Here is a 25,380-nt window from a genome sequence, read left to right as displayed (position 1 = left end):
AATCTGGGGGAAGGCAATGACACCCGAGTCCTGGAAGAACATTAAGAAGGGTATGCTGGGTTCAAATCCTGGCTCAGCAACTTAGAAGCTATATGGTCTTAGGAAATTACTTTAACCATTCTTGTTCTTAGTTTTCATGCCTCAAAATGAATACATCACCTACTTAGAGGGTTGTTGAGATGTTTAAGTGATGTCATACACGTAAAGCAATTAACACCATACATGCTAGTTGTTATTGTAAGGGAAGTAGCATGGTTGGATTAGGGGTACAGACCTGGGGTTCTGGACTGGCTACCAGTATTTGGAATTTATTGTTCTCTGGCCTGAGACAGTCACTGAAAAAAAGTACTAGAGGAGGGGTCTTGGGTGTGGTATCTATTATAATTTTGCTGGGAGGGACAGAAGTTGAAGGTGATGTCAGTTTTCTCCTTAGATGCATTCGGACAAATTAACTGTGTACTTTTATTTTTATGGACAAGGGTGAGGAAGTTGAAGAGGGAATTGTAGTACATTGCTGTGTTTCTCTGGGATCCCTGGTGCCTTTTAACACCTGCTGACTTCTGAGGCACCTGAGTCTGGTCTTGGTTATTACTGGAAGCTGTGATCTCTCTGCATAGCTTACTCGAAGGAGGTTGTCATTCAGTCTTGGTTCAGGTGAGAGGACTGTCACACTCATTTGGCCTTTAAGACAGTGTAAAGGGTCTCTGCCTGGAGGCTCCCATGGTGAGGTTGGCAGGGAGGTGCTTCTGGGGAGGTCGGACTGGAGAGGACAAGGGAGGCATAGACGATGCCGTTGTCCTGGGCAAGTCCCCAAAAAAGAAAGCTGTTAGACAGTGGGGCAGAGCTGTCCCCGTCTTAAGCCAGAGATTCCACAACCTGAGCACTGGGCTGCTGCTACAGTCTGTCTACTCCAAACCCATCTTCCCCAAGCTTCCCTTTAATTCCTCCAGGCCCTCATCTGAGCTGCTTACCTTGTGGTCCAGCTTGGGATCTGTATCTTGTCCTTGGGAAGAATCAAGGTATGCTAGATTCAGGTGGGTAACAGCCAGGGTAGAGAAATGGGAAGAAGGTTTCAGAAGTAAGGTCATCTGTTAGGTCAGGCTCAGAGGTCATTTGAGATGGATGGGGTGAGGAATGGGAGAAAGAAGAATACTGAGATGGGGGCACATATATATGAAGGTAGGGAGTGTTTGGAGAATAGTAAGGGTCAAGGGTGGGAATTAGGAAAAGATGGTGGTAAGGACTTACCTTTACTCCCAATATTCTCATATTTCTCCTCAGTGTTTTGGAAGGGCTCCCTGATTGGAACGAGAGGGTTGGAAATGTATTAGAGGCTGCACAGAAAAGAGTTAAAGCATACCTCAGGGGCTAGTTCCTTTTGTGGGGTGCTCTCCAAACTGCCCTGAAATACTCAGGAGGTTTTAGGCTCTCAGAGGAAGCTGTCTGGAGAGGAGCTGAGGCCCTTTGTTGTATAGTACTGTAGGGGTCCCTGAGTGCTGGCTGAAGATTCGAGGGAAGCTGCTTTTATCAGAGAGGGACACAAAGAGGAGAAATAGGAAGGGTCAGCTCCTGTTTTCTCTGTTGGCACTGCCTTGGCTAAAACTGGGAGCAATAAAAATCAGTTAAGCTTGTTTCATGTCCTCTGGGCAGGTGCTCAGGACTTGGTCCCTGGAGGAGGCTCCCAGGGAAGGCCACTGAAGGAAGGGTACCTGGCAATAGAGGGGGAAGGAGAGAGAGAGGAAGGAGGAAGGCTGTGAGAAGGAAAATTTTGGTGATGGAAAGAAAGGACAGGAGAAAAGGAAAGAGAGATTTGAGGTTCAAGAGAAAGTGTTCCAAGGAAAGGAAGGAAGAGCTAGGGCTGGTACAGAAGAGGGAGGTCAAGGCTAGGAAGTGAAGGAGACAGGGAGAGGAGCAGAAGGCGGAAGAATCCTTCAGGCCCTTTTCTGTATTTCATCAAGGGAAAAGGAAAAATTGGACAAAGAGCAAGAAAGAAGAGGAAAAATATGGAAAAGTAGATGTGTTAGGGAAGATGGTGTTCAAAGATGAGAGAACATAGGATGGACAAAAGGAAAAGTTTAGAAATGGGGAGGAAAGAGGATACAAGAGGAAAAAGGGGAGACATTCTAGAAAAGGGAATCTGAAAGTTATGCTGGCACCCTTAGATCTATTGTTCTTGTTTTGCAGAAATAGGAGACGGAGTCTCAGGAAGTTAAGAGCATGACTCCTTAGAGGACAGATGAGGACATGGATTGGGAAATTTGGAGGATGAGAAGGGCTGTGTTGTTTCCAAACAGGAAGTTTCCTTGTAAGAATAGTTCATGTTGTGTTCTTACGAGGAAACTTCCTGTTTCCCAAACCAGTGGTCCCCCCTTGGGAAGACAAGCACTCACCTGGCAGGAGTTTTGGCTTTAGTCTGTCGACCTGTTGGAACCAAAATAGTCAATGTGGCTGCACCTCCAGGGAGACCAGCATTTCTCCATCCTGCCCGTCCCTGCTTCTTCATGCTCTGCGAGGCAGTCCTTCCAGAGATCAGTTATGTTAATAAGGCAGGACTCAGTCTATAGGGTTAGTTTGTATTTTGAGTCAATTTCTTTTGGATATAAAAGAGAGAAGTGAGCAGAGAGGAGGGGGACCTCATACCACCGATAAAGAAGTGCTGGGAGTGAAGTGTGTCCTTTGGGGTCCCTGTGCTGAGAAGCTCCTAGACTAGGGGAAGATTGATGACAAAGATCTTCCCCCAGAACTGACAGAGAGAAAGAAAGCCTTCCCCTGGAGTGGGCACCTTGAATTCAGACTTTTAGCCTCCTAGGCTGCGAGAGAATAGATTTCTGTTTGTTAAAGCCATCCACTTGTGGTGTTTCTGTTATAACAGAACTAGATGACTAAGGCAATAGCCAATGCCTCTATCCCTGCCCTCTCTCTTGAGCTCTAAATGCATGTATTCCGGTTTCTGCTGGGTATCTCTACCCTGATCCTACACTGGTATCTCAAACATAACATATCCCAAACTCAGCTAATCATCTTTTCCCTGCAAAGATGGTCTTCCTCCTGTTCTCTATTTTACTCAGTGATTACATCATAACTTTATTTACCCTGGAAACGCTGGTGGCATAGTGGTTAAGAGTTCGGCTGCTAAGCAAAAGGTTGGCAGTTTGAATGCACCAGGTGCTCTTGGAAACCCCATGGGGCAGTTCTACTCTGTCCTATAGGGTTGCTATGAGTCAGAATTGACTCAATGGCAATGGGTTTTTATGTGTGTGTGTGTGTGTTTTATTTACCCCAAGTTGAAAACATGGGACTTATTCCTACCTTCTCAACCCTACATCAATCACCAAGTCTTAGTGGTTTTGCTGTTGAATATTTCCAGGAGCTTGCCCTTTCCCTCCATCTGCTGCCATTGTATTAGATGATCCCAGTCTTGGCCTTCAGAATAGTGGATCCACAACATGAAGCTGAGGTTGTCACTTCACCAATTCACGCTGCCCCTGGGATCAGAGGCTCTTGGGTGTGATTTACAATGTCGTCTTCCATTGTCCTTTGCCTCTTTTCTCATCTCTTGCCTCCTCCACTGATACTGAGATACTTTACTGTTCCTGAAATAGTTTCTTTTGCCTCGAAGGACAGTGACCTCTCTACTATTTTCCCCATTCACCTGGCTAATTCCTTTTTACTCTTTGTGATTTTTCCCATGTGTCACTTCTTCTGGGAAGCCCTCCCTGACTACCACATCTCCTTCCTCCCAACCTTATTAGGTATTATCATATAGCTCTTTCCATATGAGGCAATTAGGCCTTGTCTTGACTGTTCTTACCCCTTACCCCGCAGACCTCTATCCTCAGACTGGGTTCTTTAAAGGCTGTGTCAGTGCGGTACTTTGTTTCTCCAGTTACAAGCCAGGCCCAGGAGAGAGGCTCTCAAGCAGTGCTTGCTGAGCTGAGCCAATTCCCTGTCCATTCTGCTCTCTCCTTATTTTTCCAGGGCAGACCCTCATCGCCCCATGAACCAAAGGGTGAGGATTGATGGGAAATAATCATGTCAAGACAGAAGAACTGGAAAATGATCACATTGTGTGGACAGGGATAGGTTTGGGGCAGTGCTTCTTGAACATGTTAAAAATGCAGATTCCCTCTATTTGCAGAAAAAGAAACAGGATCCATACCTCACACCATATGCAAAAACTAGCTCAAAATGGATCAAAGAACCTAAATGTTAAAACTAAAACTATAAAGTTCCTAGAAGATAATAGGGAAAAAATCTAGGGGTCCTAATTTTTAGCACAAATGCACTATCAAACACAACTAAGAATGCATGAACAACAGAAGATAAACTAGATAACTGGAACCTCCTAAACATTTAATACTTGTGCTCATCAAAAGACTTTACTAAAAGAGTAAATAGAGAACCTACAGGCTAGGAAAAAATTTTTTTGGTAATGACATATCTGGCAAGGGTCTAATCTCTAAAATATATAGAAAACTTCAACAACTCAAAACAAAAAGACAAACAATCCAATCAAAAAAATGGGCAAAGGACATGAACAAACACTTCACCAAAAAGGACCTTCAGGTGGCTAACAAACACGTGAAGAGATGCTCGTGATCATTAGCCATTAGAGAGATGCAAATCAAAACTACAATGAGATTATCATCTCACCCCCCACAAAAATGGCACTGATCAAAAAAAAAAAAAAGGAAATGCTGGTGAGGCTCTGGGTACATTGAAACTCTTATACACTGCTGGTGGGATTGTAAAATGGTACAACCACTATGGAAAATGTTATGGCACTTTCTCAAGAAGCTGGGACTAGAAACGCCTTATGATCCAGCAATCCCACCCATAGGTATATATCCTAGAGACATAAGAGCAGTGATATGAATAGACATATGCATACCTATGTTCATTGCAGCATTATTCACAATAGCAAAAAGATGGAAACAACCTAAGTGCCCATCAACAGACAATTGGATAAAAAAATTGTGGTACACACACACCATGGAATACTATGTAACGATAAAGAATAATGATGAGTCTGTGAAACATCTTAAAACATGGTTGAATCTGGAGGACATTATGCTGAATGAAATAAGTCAAACACAAAAGGATAAATATGCATGATACCACTTTTATAAACGTCAAGAATAGGTATACACACAGAAAGCAACGTTCTTTGATAGTTACCAAGGAAAGGGGGGGGATCACTTACTAAATAGTAAAAAAAAAAAAAAAAAAATTTTTTTTTTTTTTTTACACGTGTTAATTCTGGTGATGGCAAAGGCAATACAAAATATGGGGGAAGTCAGCACGACTTGACCAAAGTAAATGAAGACACGGAGAGGTATGCAAGAATAAAGGACAACTACGGTAAATGTTATAACATACACAATTTTGCAACAACAGTAATAAGCAAAAAAATACGTGAGTGGTTACATAGATATGTATATACTACATGGCTGTTGGAAGGTGTATGGGAGTACATGCATGTGCATATATACGTATATTTGTGGGCATATGTATATACATGTTTGTAGGTGCTGCATATATATTCATATATACAATAAAGCACATAGGGGGCAGTTATGGGTACTTCCTAGACATACCCAAATACCTCGTGAGATTGATTACTGTGTTTGAAGGCTCAGGACCATACTAGTCTCATGGAACAATTAGGTCAATTGGCATAACTTAGTTAATAAAGGTAATGTTGAACATCCTAATTTGGCAAGTAGTGTCTGGGGTCTTAAAACCTTCTGAGAGGCCATTAATATACAGCTATTGGTCTCTTCCTGTCTGGGGCAAAGGAGAGTGAAGGAAACCAAAGATTCAAGGAAGAAGTGAGTCCAGGGAACTAATGGCCCACTCGAACCACAGCCTGTTCTAGCCTGAGACCAGAAGAACTAGATGGTGCCTGGATACCACTACGACCAACGGTTCAGACCAGGGACACAATAGAAGGTCTCGGTTAGAATGGGAGAAAAACGTAGAACAAAATTCAAATTTGTAAAAAAGACCAGACTTACTGACCAATAGAAACTAGAGGAACTGCCTGAGACTATCGCCTTAAGATACCCTTTTAACCTGGAACAGAAGCCACTCCTGGAGGTCACCTTTCAGCTAAATAATGGATTGAGTTGTAAAATAAACAATAAAGGAGCACATCCCGTGAGGAATGTGCTCCTTTAAACAATCAACTAAACAAGGTCAAACGATCAACTTTACACAAAAGCAAAGATGAGAAGGCAACGATGGGGCAGGAAAACCGGATGGATGGGGTGGAAATGTTGAGAGTGCTGACACACACATCTCAAGGATTGTACCTGATGTCAGGGAACGATTTGTGTATGAATTGTTGAAGAGGAATCTAACCTGCTGTGTAAGCTTTCACCTAAAACACAATAAAGTATTTTTTAAAAATGCAGATTCCCAAGCAATGATCCAAGAGTCTGACTCTTCCAGCAGGGATCTGCATTTTTAGCAGGCTCCTATGGTGATTCTGAGGCAGGTGGGCCGTCAGGTCACACCCCAAGCAACACCAGCTGGGAAGCTTGGAGATCGGGCGGGGTCCTGACCACATACCTTTTCTTCTCTTACACCTGAGGAATAGCATCAATCCCAACACTGCGGTTATGAATGCAGCACAGGCCACTGCCACTCCAACCTTGGCTCCCAGACTCAGAGGCCCAGACGCTGAGCTTTCATCCATCAAGAGGCTGGCTGTGGTGGTGGGGCCCTGGGTGGTGGTCCTGGCACCTGGCTGCAAATTCTCTGGAGGGGCAGAGGTATTTGGGTGAAAGGTCACATCTTGTTTGCAGAGAGACTGGATTCTCCAGCCCTTACACAAAGGGAGTAACAAGGTGAAATGCGAAAGGCTAGAATTCAGACCAACCAAACCAAACCAAACCCCTTGCTGTCAAGTCGATTCCCTCTCATAGCGACCCTATAGACAGAGTAGAACTGTCCCATAGGGTTTCCAAGGAGTTGCTGGTGGATTCAAACTGCCAACCTTTTGGTTATAAAAAAAATTTTTTTTTTTTTTTGGTTAGCAGCTGGTTAAAAACCATTGCACCACCAGGGCTCCAGAATTCAGACCACTCAGTTTAAATACCAGCTCTACTACTTATCAGCCAGCTGTGTGGCCTTGGAACCTCATTTTACTATCACTTAGAAATAGGGATAACCAGTTGCCATGGAGTTGATTCCTATTTGCGGCAATCCTTGTGTATAAGAGTATAACTGTACTCTATAGGGTTTTTAATGGCTCATTTTTCTGAAGTAGATCACCGGGCCTCTCTTAAGAGGTGCCTCTGGGCAGATTCAAACCATCAACCTTTGGGTTAGCATCCCAGAGCACTAACCTTTTGCATCACCCAGAGACTCCACAAAATATGGATAAAAATGGCTAAATCACAGGCTTGTTTTAATAAGTGAGAGGGCATCTGTAAAATACCTAGTGTATATTGGAAATGTTTTTAAGGTTAAATTTTAGTTCCTACAAACAGATTGTACCTTCTTTGTAAATGTATAATGGATCATTAAAACCAAATACACATTCACAGGGAGAAAAAAATTAAATTCCAATAAAATTTTCAGATCAGTGTGGACCAAACTCATTGACCACTCTTATTATAAATTAATAATAAAAGTGTAAATTGAGAATTAAAAAAATTTAAAAATTACTTAGTCAAAAAATATAATAACATGCTCTTTAGAAAATAAAAATCAGAGTAATGCATATTAGAAAAACCCCTGGGATACGACTAAAGCTATAAAAAAAAAAAAAGACTCTAAGCTAAATTCATAGTATTAAACACTTTCCTTATTTAAAATTGAAAGAGAGAAAATAAATGAACAAAACTTTCAATTTCCAAAGAAAAAATACCAAAAACAAAGAGGAGTCAGCCCTAAGGAAAATCAGAGGGAGAAAGTAATGAAAACATATGTAAGAATAAATTTATTAGAGAACAGAACAGCAGGAGGATTAATAAATGCAGAAACTGGTGTTTTAGGGAAAAAACAAAAAAGAAAACAGCCAAACCTTTAACATATCTAACAACAACAACAAAAAGAGTCTGTTGAAATCATAAGTGTACACTCAATTATGTTGTTATTGTTAGGTGCCCTCAAGTAGATTTAGACTCATAGTGACCCTACGTACAACAGAGTGGAACACTGCCTGGTCCTGCGACATCCTCACAATTGTTCCTATGCTTGAGCCCATTGTTGCAGCCACTGTGTCAGTCCACCTCATTGAGGGTCTTCTTCTTTTTAGCTGACCCTCTACTTGACCGAGCATGATGTCCTCCAGTGACTGATCCCTCCTGATAACATGTCCAAAGTATGTGAGATGTAGTCTTGCCATTCCTGCTTCTAAGGAGCATTCTGGTTGTACTTCTTCCAAGACAGATTTGTTTGTTCTTTTGGCAGTCCATGGTATATTCAATATTCTTCACCAACATCACAGGTCAAAGATGTCAATCCAGCTTTCGCATGCATACCAGGCGATTGAAAACACCATGGCTTGGGTCAGAGGCATCTTAGTCTTCAAGGTGGTATCTTTGCTTTTCAACACTTTAAAGAGGTCTTTTGCAGCAGATTTGCCCAATGCAACGCGTCTTTTGATTTCTTGACTACAGCTTCCATGGGTGTTGATTGTCAATCCAAGTAAAACGAAATCCTTGACAACTTCAATCTTCTCTCTGTTTATTATGATCTTGCTTCTTGGTCCAGTTGTGAGGATTTTTGTTTTCTTTATGTTGAGGTGTAATCCATATTGAAAGCTGTGGTCTTTGATCTTCATCAGTGACTGCTTCAAGTCCTCTTCACTTTCAGCAAGCAAGGTAGTGTCATCTGCATATCGCAGGTTGTTAATGAGTCTTCCTCCAACCCTGATGCCCCATTCTTCTTTATATAGTCCAGCTTCTCCGATTATTTGCTGAGCATACAGATCGAATAGATATGGTGAAAAGATACAACCCTGATGCACATCTTTCCTGAATTTAAACCAATCAGTATCCCCTTGTTCTGTTCCAACGATTGCCTGTTGATCTATGTACTGGCTCCTCATCAGCACAATCAAGTGTTCTGGAATTCCCGTTCTTCACAATGTTATCCATAATTTGTTAGGATCCACACAGTTCAATGCCTTTGCATAGTCAATAAAACACAGATAGACACCTTTCTGGTATTGCCTGCTTTCAGCCAGGATCCATCTGACACCAGTTATGAGATCCCTGGTTCCACATTCTCTTCTGAATCCGACTTGAATTTCTGGCAGTTCCCTGTTGATATACTGCTGCAGCCACTTTTGAATGACTGTCAGTAAAATTTTAGTTGTGTGTGGGATTAATGATATTGTTCAATAATTTCCGTGTTTGGCTGGATTTCCTTTCTTGGGAATAGGAATAAATATGGATCTTTTTCCAGTTGGTCGGTCAGGTAACTGTCTTCCAAATTTCTTGCATAGATGAGTGATCACTTCCAGTGCTGCATCCGTTTGTTGAAACAACTCAATTGGTATTCTGTCAATCCTTTGAGCCTTGTTTTTAACCAATGCCTTCAGTGCAGCTTGGACTCAATCGTAGGTTAATAAATTTAAAAAAACCTTATGAAATGGATGATTTTCTGAGACAAACACTTTAAAAATTGACTTAAACCAAAGTGCCCATCAACAGATGAATGGATAAACAAATTGTGGTACACACATGCAATGGAATACTACGCAACTAAAAAGAATAATGTGGAATCTATGAAACAACTTATAACATGGATGAATCTGGAGAACATTATGCTGAGTGAAATAAGTTAATCACAGAAAGACAAATGTTGTAGGGTATTACTTTTACGAAAAGTCAAGAATAGGCATACAAACAGAAAGCAACATTTTTTGATGGTTACCAGGGATGGGAGGGTAGAGGGGGATTCACTTTCTAGATAGTAGACACTTGTTATTTTTGGTGATGGGAAATGAAATATCCAATATGGGTGAAGTCTTCACAACTTGTCCAAAATAAATAAAGACACTAAGAAGTACTCAGGAATAAAGGATGATTTTGGTAAATGCTATAACATACAATTTTGCGACAACAATAATAACAACCAAAAAAATAGGTGTGTGGTCACATAAGTAGATATATATGCATATATATGTATAGGAAGGCACACGTGAGTGTGTGAGTGTACATGTACAGGTGTATCTGAGGGCATATGTATATACATGTTTATGTGCACTGCATGTATATTCATAATTAACCACATGGGGGCACAGTTATGGATACTTCCTAGACAGAACCAAAGACCTCGTGGGATTGCTTTACTGGGTTTAAAGGCTTGGGATGGTAGTCCCAGGGGAAACTTAGTCAGAGGATGGTGTGGGACCAGACAGTGTTTCCTTCTGTTGTACGTAGGGTCACTATGAGTTGGAACCAACAGTTCATAACAATAATGTTCTACCTTCTAGTTTGATGAGTAACATCTGGGGTCTTAAAAGCTTGTGAGTGGACATCTAAGATACATCTATTGGTTTCTACTCATCTGGAACAAAAGAGAATGAAGGAAACCAAAGACTCAAAGAAGAAACTAGTCCACAGGACTAATAGCCCACATGAACCATGGCCTCATTTAGCCTGAGACCAAAAGAACTAGATGGTGCCTGGCTGCCACTACCAACTGTTCTGACCAGGGACAAAACGGAAGGCCTCTGTTAGAATGAGAGAAAAATATGGAACAAAACTCAAATTCCTAAAAAAGACCAGACTTACTTGACTGACAGAGACTAGAAGAACCCCTGAGACAATTGCCCTAAGAAACCCTTTGAACTTTGAACTGAAGCCACTCCCAGTGGTCACCTTTCATCCAAAAAATAGATTGGCTTACAAAAAAACAATAAATAAAAACAATACCACCTACGAATACTGTGCTCCTTAAATAATCAACTATATGAGACCAAATGGTCAATATTTACCCTAAAACTAGAAGAGAAGTTACGGAGGGCCATGGAATATAAATTAGTAGAAATAGAACAAAAAGAATGAAATAATGAGAATGTTGACACCTTGTGAAAAATGTAACCAATGTCATGGAACAAGTGTATAAAAATTGTTATTGGAAAGCTAACTTCCTATGTAAACTTTCATCTAAAACACAATAAAATATTTTTTAAAAAATGGACTTAGTAGCAGTAAACCTTAACTGATTGGTAGACAAAGAAGAAGTATAAAGTGCTATTAAAGAATTACCTTTCATAAAGCTCAGGAGGCTTTATAGATAAATTCTTATAAAAACTTAAGGAACAGATAATTCCCAGTAGAAGGTTCTGAAACACAGACAGAACTATGGAAAACTATGCAATTCTAATTTCTGCATAAAGCGATAATATAACCCTAATGCTAATATCCATTCAAATTTTTAAAAATGCAGTTTAAAACAAGAAGAGGCTTTTTTTGTTGTTGTTGTTTTGTTTTGTTTTGTTTTTTGCTGATTTGGGTGGAGAAAAATACCAAGTATTGGTATAGGTTTAGGGCAAGAGGAACTCTCATAATCAGTTAGTGAAAGTATGTGAGTAATGCAGTACAACCTTTGGGAATGCAATTTGGGAATATCTATCAAAATGTAAAATACACATACCCATTAATCCAGTAATTTAAGTACTAGGAATTTATCCTATGAAAATGCTTTCACAAATATTCAAAGGTATACATTTAAGGATCTTCTTTGTAGCATTGCTTGTAATGTAATAACAGCCTAAGTGTCCATAAATAAATTATGATACATCCCTACAATGGAATACCATGCAGCCATTTTAAAAAAGGCATAGATGTATATCTATTGGGATGGAAAGATATTTGAGATATGTTAAATAAAAATTATAGTGCAGAATACTATGCAATTCTATACCATTTGTGTTTTATAGCTATACAAAAATAAATAAACTCATTGCCATTCAGTTGATTCTGACTCATAGTGACCCTACAGGACAGAGCAGAACTGCCCCATAGAATTTCCAGTGCTGTAAATCTTTACAGAAGCAGACTGCCACATCTTTCTCCCCTGGAGCAGCTGATGGGTTTGAACCATCGACCTTTTGGTTACCAACTGAGTGTTTAACAACTGTTCCACCAGAGCTCCTAATCTATATTTATCTGTACGTGAGGAAATTTCCACAGAAAAGAGTAATAGTTAGGGAGATAAAGCGAGGAGGGGACTTTTTATTTGATTCCCTTCTATATTGTTTGGACTTTTAAAAAATGATGTTTAAGTATTATCAGTACCATTATTATTTTAAAAATTTAACATTTATTTTTTATCAAAGTTATATATACACATAATTTAAAGAATCAATACATTTCACATACATTATAAAAAACAGCAGCCCCCTGCATATGGAGGCCCTTACTCACTATCCATACCCTAGAGGCAAATGTTTTCAGTAACTTTAGCTATTTCTTTTGATATTAACCTCTGTAGCTGTGAAAGTTAAAATCAAGATGGAGTCACTTGTGCCAAGCCCAGAAGAGCATGGCTGCTACCTGGTTTCACAGGGCAAAAGTTTAAGATAATGAGTAACCTAACTTTTAGAAATGGTTATTTGCTCGTTTCTGGCGATGTATGTATAATTAACAGTTCCTACTCTTTTTTTTTTCTTTTTTTTAACTCTTTAACTTCTGCATTCCAGACAGGCAGATGCCTGGCTATCTGGGAGCCTGATTAGCAGGCACTGACCCGTCGACACTTGTCTTCTTAGCCAAACACAATTCTGAGGAAGAAAAATTTGCAGAGATGTTTTGATGAATATTCAAAAGACTCATCGAAACCACTTATAACTTCCTTGACTTTCTTTGTTCCTTTTGGACTATAAAAACCCCATACTGTCTCATCTCAGGTGCAACACTTAGTCTCATACTGTATGTTGTCCAATTTGAGAATTGTATGATCGACTAATAAATCTCTAGCATTGTTTTAACTTTTTCTTTTGAGCTTTAGAAATTATTCAACGTTTCTGTTGTCCGAAGAAGTGGGATCCTTAGGATGCTGAATCCTCTGTGACAGCTCGGATTTCACTGGGCATGATTCGGTACCAGCTGAGCTGATTGGCTTTTCATCTCCACACTTGGTATACTAGCTCTCTGAGATTTATTTTTAAATTTGTGTTTGGGTTGTCAACTTCAAAAGTTTAAAACTGGGGTCATGATGGCTAGTAAAAACTCTAAGGGAGCTTGAGATGTGCCCCTGGGCACACCAGCTCATCATGTGATCAAGACCTAGGGGCCTGGGTCATGTTTGTTTTTGTCTTTCTGACTCACTCTAACAAAAAACAGTTTAGAGAATCAGTGGCCATTATGGGGAGTTTTCTCCTTGGACAAGCTTGTTTTTCTGCACAATAAATTAGAATCTTGAGGATCTAAAATTAAACAAGCTCAATGGGATGCATATTTTAATTAATACTTAAAAGCGTCTAAGAGACAAAAGAGTCTAAATTGGCTTCTTTAAAAGATACTGTCTCTAAATTAACAATAGCTTAAGAGCTACAGCTGCTAACCAAAAGGTCGGCAGTTCAAATCTACCAGCCACTCCTCGGAAACCCTGTGGGGCAGTTCTACTCATAGGGTCGTTATGAGTTGGAATTGACTCGATGGTAATGGGTTTGGTTTTCTTCGGTACCCCCCTCCCCGCCACTATTCCTTGGAACACTCCTGTGTTCCCAGTGTGAAAATCTAACAATCAAGGTTGGAGATTTATTCAATATTTAAGGACAAGAAACCAAATAGTGATACCCAGATTCCCTGTAGTCCCTAAGCCCCATTTATTATTAGCTAAAATCTCGACGGCAGTGGGTTTTTAAAATATTTGTTAAACCCACTTACTTTACAGTAATAGCTTTATACCGTACATTCTTTAACATCCTGGTACATCCAGGTAGTCAATGTTTGTTTTCACTTGGAACAATCAATAATTTACTTAGACTGTCATGACCCAAGGTTTCGCTTAGTCCCCCAGCTATTTTTTTCAGGTTCTTCATGCAGACTTACATCTGCAATTCCCTCAGAAATCAGTCCTTATACAATATATTGATGATCTTTTACTTTGCTCTACAACTCAAGCTGATTATATTTCTGACAGCATGTTTTTACTTATCCAGTTATCTCATAGGGACATACATACTAAAAAAAAAAAAAAAAAAAAACTCCAGCTGACCACTATTCAAGTTAAATATTTGAGTCACCTTCTTTCTGTTGAAGGTATCACATTAGACCCCGCTGGAAAACAGCAATCTTTAACTGTCCGCCTCCTAAAACCAAGAGGCAACTGAGAGGATTTTTGGGGGTTGTGTGGCTATATAGGGTCACTATGAGTCAGAATCGACTCGATGGCAAAGGGTTTGGCTTTTTTTTTTTTTTTTTGTAGTTATTGTCAGAGATTCCAAATGTCTCATTAATAGCTCAACTCTTATAAAAATTATTAAGGAAAAATACACCCAATCCCCTGATTCTGAGCTCAAATGAAAATAAAGCTATTGATAATTTAAAAGGTGCCCTGCACCCTGCTCTGGCTTTAGGATATCCCAATTATAATTCAGATTTCTCACTGTTCATTCATGAGAGACAAGGGACTAGCCTTAGAGTGCTAACACACACACACACACACACACACACACACACACAAATAACGTTCAACAAAGGCCTGTAGAATATTATAGTTTGGAACTAGATCTGGTGGCTTGTGCCTATCTCCTTTGCTTGGGAGCTACCACAAGCACTGTAAAATTAATAGAAAACACAGCTGATATACAACGGGGAAAAATCTTTATATTTTTGTTCTCCAAGCAGTTGATGCTTTGTTAAATTCTGTGGCAACTTAGCACACATCCACCATGTGAATGGCTGTCTATGAAGCTATTCTATTTTCCTCTCCTCACATTCACATTCAGCATGTCAAAGCCCTAAATCCAGCCATTTTACTACCTGTCACAGACTCATCTGAGCTGACGTACGACTGCCTAAATTTTAGTGAAAAATTACTAACTCCCAGGCCTGATTTACAAGAAACGCCTTTAAGAAATCCTGACCTTGTTTTGTTTGTAGATGGGTCATATCTTAAACCTTCCCCAAACTCCTCCAAATTTTAGGCTGGCTATGCTGTAGTCTCCCCTACTAAAGTAATAAAGATGGGACCCCTCCCTAAAGCCACTTCAGCCCAGCAAGCAGAGCTATCTGCTATGACTTGAGCCTGCATAAACAGCCAATATTTATTCAGTTGATATGTGATTAGAGTTATTCATGATTTTGGACTGTTATAGGAACAAAGAGATTTTTAACATTAGCTGGAACTGAAATTAAAAATAGCCAGCTCATTAAGGAACTATGAGATACATTATTATTACCAATAGGACTGGCCATTATTAAAATACAAGCCAACTAAAAGGAACTTAAATCTATAGAAATTAAATAATTTTGCAAATTGTATGGCAAAAAAGGCAGCTACCTAAATTTGTGAAAATAGAATCCTGCTGTCAGAAATAACTGAGCCACAACTTAATAAAATTTCTCAGTTTTCAAAAGATGATTTAATAACCCAACAAAAACACGCAGAACCTTGGGAAAAAGTTTTATGGACAAAGGAAAGGATGCACAATAGACCCAACATCTGGGTTATGGATTAGACCAAATAAGAGAATTGTCCTTTCCTCATCCTTACACTATTCAACTCTTTGTCTGTTACGTGAAGCAAGTCATTATGCTATGGATAAAATGATACAAAATATGCAAAACTCTTGGCGGGGCAAATTTAAAAAAGCCACTACAGATGTTTCCAAGACTTGTCCCACCTGTCCTTTGTTTAATCCTGGAAGAAACTTAAAAAAAATCCTTCCCCTGGTCGTTTTCTACAGCCTTCAGGGCCTACGTTACTATGATAAACATATTTCATCCAATTGCCCCCCTTCTCTGTGTTATCAGTTCGCTTTAATAATGATCTGTACGTTTTCTCACTGAGTAGAAGCTTTTCCTTGCAGAAAAGCAGCTGCTACTTTTATGGCAAAAAAGCTCTTAGAAAATATCATTCCATGTTGGGGTGTTCCTGCAGAATTGCATCGTGATCGAGCAACACACTTCACAGGGCAAAAAATTCAAGAATTATGTCAAGTCTTTCCCATTCATCAATGATTCTATTGCCCTTACCATCCTCAGTCTTCTGGGTTGGTAGACAGAACAAATGGAATTGTTAAGAATCAGATAGCTAAACTTTATAGTTCTTTAAAGCTGTCTTAGACTAATGTTCTTCCTTTAGTTTTACTGAACCTAAGGGCAACTCTCTTTAAAAAACATAAACTCACACCCTATAAAATTGTTACCAAAGCCCAACAATTTTGCCTTGTGTTAAATTTATAGGTCCAAATATAACTCAGCTAGATCTTCTTAAATCATTAATGCACTATGCTTTCTTTAGGCTCCCAGGACTCTAAGGACCTGCTGCTTGGAGAATCCATCTATTGGAAAAGACATCAATTAAAAAACAGTTTATAACCTTGCTGGAAGTGATCTTACCCTGTCCTACGTGCTAAGCCTTGTACAGCCAAGCCAAAGGGGATTTTATTTCAATTAAAAAGAGCCTTACCTTTCCCTTGAGAAAGCAGTCCCACTGAGGATTTAAAACTATTTGTCAAGTGGCACAATGCTTAAGTGGTTGGCTGCTAACCAAAAGGTCAGCAGTTCGAATCCACCAGCCACTCCTCGGAAACCCTGAGGGGCAGTTCTACTCTGTCCTATGAGGTTCCTATGAGTAGGAAATGACTCGAGGGCAACTGGTTTGGTTTTTAACAGGTTATTTGTCAAGTTAAAAATGACTAAAATATATTATTTTAATATGGCTATTTTCCTAACTCTACCTAAAAAAAAAACTCTACCAGGTTTCTTAATTTCTATTCTTCTACAAATGACTTTTTAACCTGGGCTGATACGCTCATCGTTTTAAACGAACTGCTTGTTAGATCTGTGCAGCCCTGCCTATTTCTAGCCAGTTGGGACTTCCTTGATGGGTGTCCCTCTTAAAATGGGCAGACTAGACAGATCTTGATTTATTAATTAAAGAATTTAAGGAAGAATCAGGTGTCCTAACTAATCCTACCATACCAAAACCTTCTCTTGCTCACTGGCCTATTGAACAAAGGACACTAGTTGACATTTTATCTAAGTAGCATTCAGGCCTTAGCCTTTATGTTTGCTCAAGGAAGATTTATAACATCCCTTCAAAAATCATTAAATAGCACCTCCCGTATTAGAGCCCCCTACCGACAAGCATGGGACAATTTTGTTTGGCCGACACCTACAGCAGGGAGGTTAAGTCAAACAGTTTCTCTCTCTACTGGGAACAAGCCAACCATAACAAACAACATGATCCAAAGACTACCAGAGACATCCAGGGCTTCAAAGCTCTGATTGTAAAGCCACTATTTCTCTTTCAGCTACCATTTGGTTTGCCACCGATTGGTTGCAATGCCAAGGCTATTACCGGTTAGCTCCAAACGACAAATACTGGTTATGTGGCTCTAACCTTTGGCCTTGGCTTCCACCTGGATGGATTTGCAGATATACTATAGGATTCAGCTGGACCCAAGGTGGAGTTGCCGCTTCCAGCTAATATCCCCTTCTTAAGAGCTCAATGGTTCAAATCTGTATTTCGTTGGAATGATCATTTAGCTTCTATTTTCATACCCAGATAAGTCTAGAGAATGTTATAAGACATGTAGAGGTTCTGACTAAATATATTCAGAGTGCTTTAAATGATTCCGCCCATGGGCTCCAAGAAACGAACACTGAAATGACTACGATGAGACAGGGAGTTCTTCAAAACCAAATAGCCCTTGACATCCTTACTGCTGCACAAGGAGGCACCTGTGCCATCATTAAAACTGATGGTTGTGTTTATATTCCTGATAACAGTGCTAACATCACTCACTATGTCTCCCATATGCAATGCATAGTGTCAAACATCAATGATCCTGTTCCCTCTTTATCTGAAATTCTAAACACCTAGTTTGGTTCTTGGGGTGGGTGGTAGAAGAAAAAAAAATACTCATTTTCCTTTGTTTCTGTTCATCTTTCTATGTATCTTTATAATTATGAAATGCTAATCAAATATTATACAGTCATGTGTAGCTTAACATCCACAGTACATTCTGTGAAATAGGGCATTATGTGACTTGGACTTCGTGCAAACACCATATTATATACATACTTAGCGAAGTTATATGGGATACTGTGGTGTATCTGTACTGACTAAATAGCCAAGATACTGTACACATACAGTACTGTATTTCAGCTAATGTGTCTGCCAACATAATATATGGGCTAAGTAAGTTCATACTGCATACATAATATAATTGTACATATTATAATATAATAGTAATATGGGCTAAGTAGGTTAATACTTTATAATAATACATAATAAATACATACTACTGTGTACATGGACTAATATGTAATCTGTACTTACCACAATTGGAGCTTGCAGGGCTAACATAGTGTTGGGTGAGTCTGGAGGCTGTTGCCGTTACAGTTCTGTGTTGTACAAGATACTGAACTTACACTAAATTACTGTTGTTGTTGTTGTTAGATGCCACAAAATCGGTTCCAACTCATAGTGAACCTATGTACAACAGAATGAAACATTGCCTGGTCCTGCGCCATCCCCATGACAGTTGTTAGGCTTGAGCCCGTTGTTGTTGCAACCACTGTCTCAATTCATCTCATTGAGGGTCTTCTTCTTTTTCACTGAACCTCTACCAAGCATAATATACTGTACAGCTGTATGTACAATAAATACTTTTCTTATTTTATTTCTATAAACTAACCTTAGGCTACTTTATAAATTTAAAAAAAAATTTTAGAACGTAAATTTCATTTGAAACTTTTAAATTCTTTTTTTTCACAGTTTAAACTTTTTTCTATAATTGCTTTCTCAGCCTATGTCACACACAATTTGACAAAGAGGGTCAGGACCATCCATGTCAGTGTTCTCAACTTCCTCATAGTGTTTGTTCCACTGGAAGACTTTGAGGTCAAATAACCTCCATTGATGAACTGTCACCAACAATGACGATATCAGCTCCTGTAATGCCTGAAGGACTTGGCTGAAGGTCTTCTCGGGGAGGTGTTGGCTTCTTCAGGAATATGTCCAGTGTTGTTTACCTAGTTTGCTTTTTCTTTTCTTCATAAATTTCTAGATATGCAGCAAACACTGCATCCCTTTCTATCAGTGCAAAGCGTTGAGTGTTTGGGTCCATCTCTTCAGCACTTTTCAGCAAGCTTTAAGGTCTGCAAAGAATTTGGCTAACCCCTTAACACTGAACCTCTTCTGCATCTGATCTTCTCCTTCTGCAGTTTCCTTTTTTACTTGCCTCTTCTTCAGCTATTTGTTCTTGCTCTAGCTCCAGCAACTCTTCATTTGTTAGGAGGTCTTCAACATCCTCATCATCTATGCCTAGGTTCAGGTTGTTGTTTGCCATGTTGGCAACAGCTCTATTAATCCTTGCAATCTCATCATCCTTTTCAAATCTCTTAAAGTCATGAACATATCACTTCAATATTTTTTTCTATTCATGCACTCTTTGTTTACATCATCCCAGGCCCAGAAAAGGTTCTTTATGCAGTGGTAAATGGTGTGCTCCTTCCAGAACTGACTACATCAGTGTCTTGCTAGAGTCTTGGTTGCAGCAACAGCCTGAGCAAAGGACCTCCTCAGGTAATAGGCCTTGAATGTTGCAATAACCCCTTGGTCCATTGGCTGGATTAAAGAGGTGGTGTTTGGTGGGAGAAACACCATTTTGATGTTGGGGTGGAGGTCACCAGTGAAAGGGGGATACTCTGGAGCATTTTCTACAATTAGCAAAATCATGAAAGGTATGTCTTCTTCTGAGAAGTATGTCTCCATTTCACTGGCATAGCAATTGAGAAGGACAACCTGAAACAGCATTTGTGTCATCCAGGACTTTTTATTGCATCTGCCATAAACTGGTAAGGTGTGTTTGTTAATGTCCTTGAAAGCCCTGGGGTTTTCACCATGGCAAATATCAAATGGCTTTAACTTGTAGCCAGCAACGTTGCCTTCTAACAACACTGTTACTGTCTTTAAAAGCCTTAAAACCTGGCATTGACTTGGCCTCCTTATGGATGAAGGTCCTTTCAGGCAATCACTTTTGGAATAAGGAGGCTTCGTCCACATTAAAATTTTGCTGGGGCAAATAACCTCCGTAAGTATTACGGCTACTAACCAAAAGGTTGGTAGTTCAAACCCATCAGGTGCTCCTTGGAAACTCTACAGGGTAGTTCTACCCTGCCCTATAGGGTCATTAGGAGTTGGAATCGACTCAATGGCAATGGGTTTGGTTTTTGGTTTTTATAATTGGTTTATCTAAGGTTTCAACAAATTCTTCTGCTGCCTTTGCATCGGAACTCACAAATTCACCACTCATTTTCACATTATTCAGTGAAAAACATTGTCTGAAGCATTGAATCACCCAGAGCTAGCACTAAACTCAACATCATTGTCTGGTCCTGCTTTCTCTTTAAGCATCTTGAACAACCTTCATGCCTTAGCAGTGATCATCAACGAGTGGAGACGGATTCGCTTTTGTGTTTGTTTCTCAATCCACATCATTAGTAATTTCTCCACATCTGACATAGGTCCTCTTGCATTTTTGTTAGCCTTGTAACTTTCAGTGGCACCTATCCTTTAACAGTTTGGGGGATTTTTTCTTTGTTTTTGAGAATCTTCGTGATTGTTGAGTGCGACATGCCTAAATCGCGAGCAATTGCATTCACTGCTTTTCTACCTTCATGTTGTTTAATAACCTTTCCTTTCTCTTCCAAACCCATCTTCTCATCTGCCTCTTGCTGCTGCTGTCACCAGCACTGGTTTTGCTGCGTTTGGGAAGCATGATGTACTTCACGGTAATACTTTCAAAAGAAAATCAAAAAGAGAGATAACGCTACAACACTCAAGAGATGCACGATACACGAGATTGGATGCCATTGCCTACAAGTCGAAACATGTGCTGTTACATGGTAAACTTTCTTGTAAGTAGGAAAAATTCACTTTAAAATAATGGTAGAAAGTACAGTATGTACATATACCAGTAACACAAGTGTTTATTACGACTATAAAGACATGTATTATAAGTTATGTGTGTACTGTACACCTAGCAGTGCAATCGTGTTGTATACAAGAGACATGATATACACAGGTTGCCTGCTGGAAGCTGTTGCGTTTGCTACATCTGTTTACATCAGTTACGTCCCATTCTTCCATCAGGATTTCTGAACTCTATTATAACTTTATGGGACCATGGACATATGCAGTTGAACGTTTCCCGAATGGACGTTATGCAGTGCACGACTGTACCTCAACAGAATGTTGTGTACCTAAACCTACTCGCCCTGCAGATAAACTGAGGTTCATCACTCATACTTTTTAACAAAAAAGTTATGTGTACCTTTTTGCCCTTTGATATACAGGTATTGGTTAATGTCCTTCGGGCTGGCCAAGGAGTTCCTCATGTTTAACCTCAGCCTTCCCCTAATAAAACCCTAAAATGACTCACCTTAAAGATGAGGCCTAATAGCATGGCAAGGTGACAAAAATAAATGCAAGGTAAAGTGACAACACTAAAATAAGGTAAATGACAGAATGGTCAACAAGATGTAAAAGACCTTGCAGAAGAAAGGTTTGTCCATTGTGAGTGAGCAATAAACACCTCCTAGTGGAGGCTCGATCAAATGGGGGAGAGGCAGTTGTGAAAGCTAAAAACAAGATGGAGTCACTTATGCCAAGGCCAGAAGAGCATGGCTGCTATCTGGTTTCCCAGGGCAAAATTTTAAGATAATGAGTAACCTAACTGTTAGAAATAGTAATTAGCTTGTTTCTGTAGATTTATGCATAATTAACAGTTCCTGGTCTTTAACACCTACATTCCAGACAGGCAGACACCTGGCTATCTGGGATCCTGCTCAGCAGGCGCTGACCTTTGGAGACCTGTGTTGTCTTAGCCAAATAAAATTTTAAAGAAGAAAGGATTTCAAGGGACAGCTTGATAAACATCCAAAAGACTCGCCAAAACCACTTAGACTTCCCTGACATTTTTTTTTGTTCCTTGGACTATAAAAACTCCATACTGTCTCATCTCAGGTATAACACCCAGTCTCATACTGTGTCTTGTCCAATTTGCAAATAATACGATCAATTAATAAAGCTCTACCATTGTTTTAACTCTTAAAAGTTATTCAACACCTTATATTTCTCAAAAACATGCTTATACTGTTGTTACTTGATTTTGCTGCTTTAAAAAAAAAAAAATATTCACTTCCTACTATTGAAATTGAGGTTTTAGAACCCTTACACTTCCATCTTCTCCTTTTCCCCTATATAGTTCTATCATAATTTATATAGAATTATTTCAACTGTACACCATAATTTTGATTTGGACCAATGTTTGGTGTTTACATTATTTGATTAAATAGTAATTCTCAGCTGAGTTATGAGCTAGCCTCAGCCACAGGAAGTAGAGTCTATGACTACACTTCCTTTTCTGTAGGACTTCTGATTTTCACTGAAACTAAAACTAATCATTATTATTTTTTAATTTGCTTTGTTATCTGTGTACTTTTCATTCTTTCATCGTCAGATATATCAGGTGTTCTGTTACTTCATCTTCTTGAAGACATTCCTACTGAGCCCTTTGCCTGATTTCTCTCTGTGCCTTGGAAGAAATCAGATGGAAGAGATTTCTGGCATTGGTGGATGGCACCCATGATCTCTTTTGCTGTCTGGTTTCTGGTTCAGACAATGGGAGGCCCCAAAGGAGGAGGGCAAGGGGAGAGCAGGTGACCATATTCATTCCTTGGCTGCCTTCCTGATAGGCAGGTTGGGTATGCCTCTCTACGGGCCACTGCCCCTTGCTGGTGGGTACCCTCTTCTGTCGCTACAGTTCCCTCAGGGTTCTAGTAATGATTCCCTTCCCTTGTTCCTTCAGGCCTGCCGCTAGGCCCAGGGTGTCTCACCATCTTTGATTGCTTTCTCTAAACTACGCCCACTCAAAACTCTCCTCAATTACCTGTTTGAGTGGTTGTTTCCTTCAGAGGCTCTGACTAATATCCAGAGGCCTTCCCTGTTTGTCGTTGTTGTTGTTGTTAGGTGCCATTGAGTCAGTTCTGATTCATAGCGACCTTATGTATAGCAGAATGAAATGTTGCCAGTCTTGTGCTAGCCTCACAATCTTTGCTGTTTGGGCTCGTTGTTGCAGCCACTATGTCAATCCCTCTCATCGAGGGTCTTTGTCTTTTTCACTGAACCTCTACTTTAACAAGCATGGTGTCTTTCTCCAGGGATTGGTCCCTCCTGATATCATGCCCAAACTAAATGAGAGAAATTCTTGCCATACTTGCTTCTAGGGAGCATTCTGGGTATAATTTTTCCAAGATAGACTTGTTCATTCTTCTGGCACTCCATGGTATGTTCAATATTCTTTGCCAACACCATAGTACAAATGCATCAATTCTTCTTTGGTCTTCCTTATTCATTGTCCAGCTTTTGCATGCATATGAGGTGACTGAAAATACCCTGGCTGGGGTCAGACACATCTTAGTCCTGAAAGTGTCTCCTTTGCTTTTCAACACTTTAAAGAGTTCTTTTGCAGGAGATTTGCCCAATGCAATCAGGAGTCCTGGTGGGGCAGTGGTTAAGCACTTGGCTGCAGTTCGAACCCACCAGCTACTTGGAAGAAAGACGTGGGAGCCTGCCTTCATAAAGATTACAGCTTAGGAAACCCTATGGGGCAGTTCTACTCTGTTCTATAGGGTTGCTGTGAGTCAAAATCAACTTGACGGCAACTGGGTTTTGCCTTAAAAAATTCCCTTCACTGTCATTTTAGTAGATTTTGGGAAGGAGTAGAGGTTAACATGTGTATATAACCCATATTTTGGCCAGAATTTATACGTGACTTTTACAACAAAACATAACCTTGCACACTGATTACCAAACAAACAAACAAAAACTCATGAGACATTTACATGATCTTTATAAGAACACTGGCAAGTCTTACTGAGGGATGTAAAATGAGACCTGTTCCTGGAAGAGAAGGTTATATATTATGCTGATCTCAGTTTCTATCAATTGCTTTAAAGGTTTAATGCAATTCTAATTTTTTTAAAACTTATTAGAGAGTACACGCGAAAGAATAGGCAGACAGCAATAATAAAGTTTTTGATGAAGGAGTACTATGGTTGAGATGGAAATAGTCTTATCAGCCATTGAAGCACATGATAAAGTTACAATTATTAAAACAGTGTGGTACTGATATAAGAAAAGACAGATCTGTGAAACAGAATGGACAGATCAGAAATGGGTGCTATTCTACAAAAGAACTTAAAAATTAGGCCTAATGAATCGAGCCACATCCTGAAAAGGTGAACTCAACCTAAAGGACATGGGGGCTAGGGCAGAGGGAGGCAGGCTGGAGTCCCAGTCTGAAGAAGGGGGCCTGGCAGGTGCTGAGGCCTGGGGTGGTGGCAGTGAGGAAGATGGGCAGGGAAGGCAGCTCAGGTTTGGGGAAAATGAAAGTGAAGAAAAGGGTAAAGTTGGCAGAGGGCTGGATGGGGGCAGAGGAATTTGAGAGAAAGTTCAGAAGGAGTGGGGCCTGGGGTGAAGCCTAGGAGTTGAGGACACCAGTGGCCTTCAAAGCCTCAGGTGGGTGGACACAGTGGCTTCTCAGGGCAGCTGGACTCACCACTAATGATGGTGAGTGTGGTCCCGTAGATGGACTGCCACTGCTGTACACCATGCCTCTGTGTGTTTATTCGGATTCGACAGAAGTACTCATTCTCGTCCTCACTCCGCAGGTCCGAGATCCTGAGGTAGCCTTTAGTCTGACCCTTTGTCCAGTTCAGTGAGAGCCGGTCCTTGTAATCCTCATGGATGAAAAGTGGGGTCATGTTGTAGAAGAACTTCCCATGGAAGTGACCCCGCCTCCAGGATATACTCACGTCGATTGACTCCCAGTGGTGATAGAAGCTGAAGGGGATGTGGATGGTGTCACCTTTGGGGGCTGAGAGGTGTGCTGGCTGCTCAACCCCAAAGCCATAGTTATCTAAAGGAGGGAGGGAGAGAGGGGGAGAGACTTTGAAGCCACCATGGGAGACAAACAGGATAACCCCGGATGGTCTGGCACCTTCTCTCACAGGAAATAGTGTGACAGATGGTCCTCTGGCCTGGGTGTCTCCTCTCCAGGTTTGGGGGAGGAGGAAGGTGAGGGGTTGGGGTAGATCTACCACTGTGAGTAGGATGAGGTAGCCTGGGATCATCCTTTTTTGGGGGTGGAGGCCTGGCTGGCTCTTTCAG

At 40.2% G+C, this 25,380-nt stretch overlaps 1 protein-coding gene across 4 annotated transcripts in view; it reads right to left on the bottom strand.

Moving 5' to 3' along the window:
* Positions 1 to 25,380, bottom strand: part of PILRA (paired immunoglobin like type 2 receptor alpha) — a 33,366-nt gene that overhangs the window by 465 nt on the left and 7,521 nt on the right. Inside the window, exons 5-10 of one of the 4 annotated variants that reach the window (XR_007519609.1) lie at positions 24,770 to 25,129; positions 6,574 to 6,762; positions 2,391 to 2,421; positions 1,249 to 1,298; positions 972 to 1,024; positions 623 to 798 (exon numbers count right to left, since the gene is read on the bottom strand). Coding sequence is in view for 3 of the 4 variants with exons in the window: in XM_049903622.1 (XP_049759579.1) it covers positions 673 to 798; positions 972 to 1,024; positions 1,249 to 1,298; positions 2,391 to 2,421; positions 6,574 to 6,762; positions 24,770 to 25,129 (809 nt within the window). In the remaining variant the exon portion in view is untranslated. Of the gene's footprint in view, positions 1 to 442; positions 799 to 965; positions 1,048 to 1,248; positions 1,299 to 2,390; positions 2,422 to 6,573; positions 6,763 to 24,769; positions 25,130 to 25,380 lie in introns of those variants that run through there. The other 3 variants (XM_049903622.1, XM_049903623.1, XM_049903624.1) reach the window with 3 other exon arrangements.

This window comes from Elephas maximus, chromosome 12 (assembly GCF_024166365.1).
Source record: "Elephas maximus indicus isolate mEleMax1 chromosome 12, mEleMax1 primary haplotype, whole genome shotgun sequence".
Classification (NCBI taxonomy): Eukaryota; Metazoa; Chordata; class Mammalia; order Proboscidea; family Elephantidae; genus Elephas; species Elephas maximus.
The sequence above is the reverse complement of the archived record's forward strand: the minus strand, read 5'-3'. Positions and strand labels throughout refer to the sequence as shown.